The sequence below is a fragment of the Trypanosoma grayi genome, assembly GCF_000691245.1.
Source record: "Trypanosoma grayi strain ANR4 Tgr_931_V1, whole genome shotgun sequence".
Lineage (NCBI taxonomy): Eukaryota > Euglenozoa > Kinetoplastea > Trypanosomatida > Trypanosomatidae > Trypanosoma > Trypanosoma grayi.
This window is the reverse complement of record NW_008826550.1, coordinates 1,543-6,653: the sequence shown is the minus strand read 5'-3', so window position 1 is coordinate 6,653 and position 5,111 is coordinate 1,543. Positions and strand designations below refer to the sequence as shown.

Genomic DNA, 5,111 nt, shown 5'->3' with positions numbered 1-5,111 from the left:
TATATATATATATATATATATATTAGGTGTGGCGGAGCTTACGTTTTTTGCGGAGTTATTCTTATTCCAAATGAGTGCTCGCTATGTAAAAATGAAAATAGTGATGCTGGGAGAAGGTCGCGTAGGGAAAACATCATTGCTTCAGCGTTTTATTAACGATTCCTTTGACGACGACTGCGAATCAACAACGAAGGCATCTATGTACGCCAATGTGAAAATTAGCGTCTCCCATGATGTGACGGCAGAGCTCTCAATATGGGATACGGCCGGACAGGAACGGTACCATGCCTTAGGACCTATATACTATCGTGACGCCCATGGTGCCGTTCTCGTGTACGATATCACAGACTATGAGAGTTTTTTGAAGGTAAAGGTATGGCTGAAGGAACTTCAGCAAGTAGTTGGTAATCAAAACATATCGGTCGTTATTGTTGGGAATAAAATTGATTTAGAACGTCAGCGCTGTGTTCCTCTTAAGGAGGCCGAGGAATGGGCACATCGTCAAAATGCAAGACATTACAGCGTTAGTGCAAAACTAGGACTTCATGCAGTTGAACCATTCGAGGGAATAGCAGTCGATGTGGCGACAAAGATTGTCGAAACGGATCAAACATTACACCAAATCACACGGAACAAGGTAGATGGGATGACAATCAAAATGCCTATAGGCTTAGGCGCATCTCCACCAAAATCTCGTGGTGTTCGGGTGAAACTAGATGAAGCTCCAGAAGAGGACAGATCGGCTGTTGAGAGACACTGTGTCTGCTAACTAAGAAAGAAAAAATACTCTTTCTCTTATTGTTCTTATGGTGTCGTTGCTTGTGTTTTTTTTCATTCTTGAGTATAGGTAGTACCACCTTTTAGTGACGTCTAACATTTGTGTTTTCGCGGTTTGATACACGGTGCTCTCAATTAATAATTCTCATTTCCTCTTCCTTCTTTGTTTTCTTTTTGACGTTTTCTTCTTTTTCTCCCTGTTTTAAAGGAAACACAAGGTTTCCTGAAGGCCAGAGCTTGTTCTGTGCGAGCAACAACAGAGCCGCATCCTTCCACCCTAATTTTTAGGGTAATGAAACCATTGTGCCCCTTTTGGGTAAATAAGGTAGATGCACTGGATGTTGATTCGCCATCTGCGCTAACGCTGTCGGATATACTGTACTGTAATGTGCAGGACCAGGATGAGGTTTGGTCCCACGTCTTGTTGGCAAGTTATATGATAGACATAAATTGGATTTTTCGAGTTGTGCCGTCCCTATTGCATATCAAGGAGGAACTTTTAATCGTTTCAGGTGAAAAAGGATATGCCAAGAAGTTTGCATCATCATCATCAGTCTATGCAGGCATGAAAAACGGTAGGGTCAAGGTTGTGGAACCCAATTTGCCTATTCCTTTTGGGGTCCATCACAGTAAATTTGCTTTGTGTGTGAATGCTAAGGGCATACGTGTAGCAGTTTTTACTGCTAATCTAATACCTGACGATTGGACAAAAAAGAGTCAGGGAATTTACGTACAAGACTTCCCGAGAATTCGGTATACATCTGAGAAAGATATGGTAAATTTCTTGCCAGGGCCCTCAAAGGATACACGGGGATGTAGATTCAAGAATGAGCTATATAAGTACTTGGATCACTATAATGTGTTGTTCAGTGCAAGTGATCATGGTGGGATCCCAAACACGCTTTTGGACCAATTTGATTTTGCTGAAGCTAGTGTCGAGCTCATTGCTTCGGTTCCAGGGTACCATCGTGGTCCTGATGCAGGTTCTTTTGGGTTGGGTAAAATTAAAAAGATACTACAAAGTATGAATTTTGTACCACACCAGAATAATCAGCCACCTATTTTGACATGGCAGTTTAGCTCACAAGGAAAACTAACTGATTCTTTCTTGACTGCATTTGAAGATGCGATGATAACTGAAGCCACCACTGAGAACCAGTTAAAGCAGTCTCGTCCCGTGGTTCAAGTGGTGTATCCAACGGAAAATGAAGTAAAAGATAGTATAGAAGGTTGGTGTGGGGGCCTTTCTTTACCTTTACAATTGCATTGCTGTCATCCCTGCATTAATGAACGCCTACACAAATGGGGACAACTTGCAAAGAATTCTTGTTCAACGGGAACCTCACGAAGTCGGGTGTTGCCGCATTTAAAAACGTATATGCGCCTAACCGAAAGGAAAGACGGACTAAAGTGGTTTATGCTAACAAGCGCAAATTTGTCTCGCGCAGCTTGGGGCGAATGGCAAAAAAATGGAACACAACTGGCCATTCGCTCATACGAGCTTGGTGTTGTGTACGACAGCAGCTCGTTTATGAAACTTTCAGAAAAAGGTCTTTTTACAACAACTCCTTCTAAACCAGTACCCTTTCCATCATTCATAGAAGGGGATGGCTTGGTGGAAGTGTATATCGAGGGAGGGAAAAATAAGGAAATTCAAGAAGGACCTGCTTTGTTCCTGACATATGATCCTCTGAATCCAGACCCGTACGCAAGCACTATTCAGATGCGAGAGCGAGGTGCTGACTTTAAGAATCATCCTCTTTCCTCCCATGATATTCCATGGGTCGTTGACATCCCACATTTTGGAAGGGATGCATTGGGGAAAGAGATACACGAGGCCATAGGTGGTGATGACACACATGACAGAGTGGTGGATGATAATTCGGACCGGAAGAAAACCAAAACTGCAGCTCATTGGAGAAAGCGCGATCGTCAGAAGTGAAAACAGACTGAAGATACGGTAATTGTTTGCTGTTATCTTCTACTTTTTTGAGTAAACAGTATATATATGATGCTCTTTTTGTTCTTTGCTTGGTATGTTTAAGAAATATGTATTGTGTGTAATTGTTTTTCTATTTTTACCCTTTCTGAGCTTGTGTTTTTGCTTCCTTATTTTCCTTTTTAATTCGTAAAACAGAATTTTAAACAACCAACGAAAAGGGTTGAAACAAAAAGGACCGTTGTTGGTAAGAGGGAGCTTCTTCTGAAGAAGCAAAGCATACAATTGTTTTTCTTTTCAAGGCAATCAAGCAAAAACCATTATGGAGGCTTCCCTTGCCGAGGCGAGCACCCAATACAAGCAAATAGGATATGGGGACGGCGAAAAAGTATCACCGATACCAACAATTCCTCAGGGCACTTTCCAAACTGATGCAGAGGTCGAGACATTGCGGAGGGCCACAACCTGTGAGGAACTGCCCCACAACGAAAATGGAGACCTAGAAACCTCTAAAGGCTCCTCCAATGCCTTGTTGACAACACACCACAAACTGTGTTTCAAAGGGGATCAATGGGGGTTGGTTCTCGAGAAATACTATGACGAGCTTTATAATGCATTTAACAGTGAGACTGCAAAAGCATTAGATGTTTCCTGCGCCGATGTATTCGGAATAGTTTTCTATCTCGGGTCTCTTACAGTTCAGTTCTCGGTTCATCACACTGAAAACATCTCGGGAAGTGACGTGAATAGCACACTACTCGCTCACGACTATGCGGATGTATGGGCATTGTACTACCAAGTAAAAACAAAACTACCCGATATACCCGGTACAAACGACCAAGAAGCACCACGTATATCGCGAACTTCACCGGGAATCGGAAGCCAAAGTGAATTAGACAAATCAACGCCTGGCAAATCTGCACAAGAGGAGAGTTTCTCCGTTAACAAGGCTGCCGCTGCTGAAGACGATTTCACAACGACAAACATCACCCCTAACCCAAACTCTCCGCAAGCATCGAGAAGCCACCTTTTAAGCTTCCCCGGATTGGAGTGGGGAGAGATTCTAAAACATCACAAAAAGGAGCTTAAAACCGCTATTGCACTCGACGTATACGACGCCACGGAGAGGACTGCAAAGGCTGAACTTCAGCTTAGTTTTGATGACCAAACACTTTCCGCCAGATGTATATTTGCACACGAGATCAACATGACGCCGACAAGAATTAATCGACAGCTTTTGGAACACAAATACAGCCGTGTCTGGAATCTATACACCCAAAAAACGAAGTGCATCGAAAACAATTCAGACAAAAAGGCGGAAGAGAAAGACAACACAAAGAAAGAAACAGCACCCAGCGCCAAACACACAGACGATAACTGTCTAACCGAGACGGGCCACAAAGCACTTCCTATTGGGGACACATCATCCGAAAATACGGCACAACCATTAACCCCGCCGAAAAGTGTTCAGCACGAGACCCCCAAACCCAAAGCTATTACAGGACTAGCTTCACCTCATGGGGCCCTTGCTGTTAATAGTGATGATCCCCTGACAGAAATAAAAATTCTCTCACCCAACTGCCGCGTGCTTGGTGGATATCCTCTAAAGGAAGACATTGTTCCTCTGGAGGTTGTATCTTCCTTTCCGCATAAAGAGGAGCTTGTGGTGACAAAGCACCGTGTGCGGTTTGAGGGCGATGACTGGGACCTTGTTGTCGAGCAGAAGCGCGCTGCTCTTTGCGAGGCGTTTGACGCAGACGTGTGCAGTGCGGTCGGGATCCCCCGGGGCTCCGTGGTGAATGCTGAGTTTATTCTCGGCAGTCTATGTGCTGAGTTCGGTGTCCGCCATGCGCCGTCGCTTCGGAAGCGCGAGATCAACCGGTGCCTTGCGGGGTGTGAGTTCAAGGAGACCTGGAAGCTGTACGAGCCACGGGGAGGCGTGCTCAGGGCTCAAGACGTTGTGCTTCCTAGTGGCGCCGAAACCGAGGANTGCTGAGTTCGGTGTCCGCCATGCGCCGTCGCTTCGGAAGCGCGAGATCAACCGGTGCCTTGCGGGGTGTGAGTTCAGCATGACTTGGAAACTGTACGAGCCACGGGGAGATATGCTAAAAGCAGAAGATGCATGTCGTGCAAGGGCCCCTGCCGAAAACTGTGGTACGGCCCCGCTCCTTCGGTCTTCAGAGGAGGCACCTCGCGCCGTGCGTCTGACTGCGGTGGAGGAAGTGCTGCCTGTCTTGCGCGCGCAGGTTGAAGAGTCTGGTTTGCTGTTAAGGGTGTATGAGGAAGTGTTACCCAGACTTTGTGCTAGTGAGGAGGTTCATCCTGTGGATGGTGTCTTGTCGGCTCGTGGCGTCTATCCTATTCCTTTATTCGGATCAGAAGAATTGCCAGGCGC

The 5,111-nt window shown here is 45.5% G+C and overlaps 3 protein-coding genes across 3 annotated transcripts; all 3 read left to right on the top strand.

The window, feature by feature from the left end:
• Window positions 1-70: 70 nt before the first annotated feature.
• On the top strand, window positions 71-769 carry DQ04_09311020 (ras-related protein Rab21; the record flags this gene model as incomplete). Its single annotated transcript, XM_009315894.1, has 1 exon — window positions 71-769. One exon carries the CDS (start codon window positions 71-73, stop codon window positions 767-769), a length of 699 nt encoding a protein of 232 aa, XP_009314169.1.
• A 300-nt stretch (window positions 770-1,069) lies between these two features.
• On the top strand, window positions 1,070-2,719 carry DQ04_09311010 (tyrosyl-DNA Phosphodiesterase (Tdp1); the record flags this gene model as incomplete). The annotated part of the gene is made up of 1 exon (XM_009315893.1): window positions 1,070-2,719. The coding sequence occupies one exon, from the start codon at window positions 1,070-1,072 to the stop codon at window positions 2,717-2,719; it is 1,650 nt and encodes a 549-aa protein (XP_009314168.1).
• Window positions 2,720-3,038: 319 nt separating this feature from the next.
• Window positions 3,039-4,712, top strand: DQ04_09311000 (hypothetical protein; the record flags this gene model as incomplete). The annotated part of the gene is made up of 1 exon (XM_009315892.1): window positions 3,039-4,712. The coding sequence occupies one exon, from the start codon at window positions 3,039-3,041 to the stop codon at window positions 4,710-4,712; it is 1,674 nt and encodes a 557-aa protein (XP_009314167.1).
• Between the last annotated feature and the right edge of the window lie 399 nt (window positions 4,713-5,111).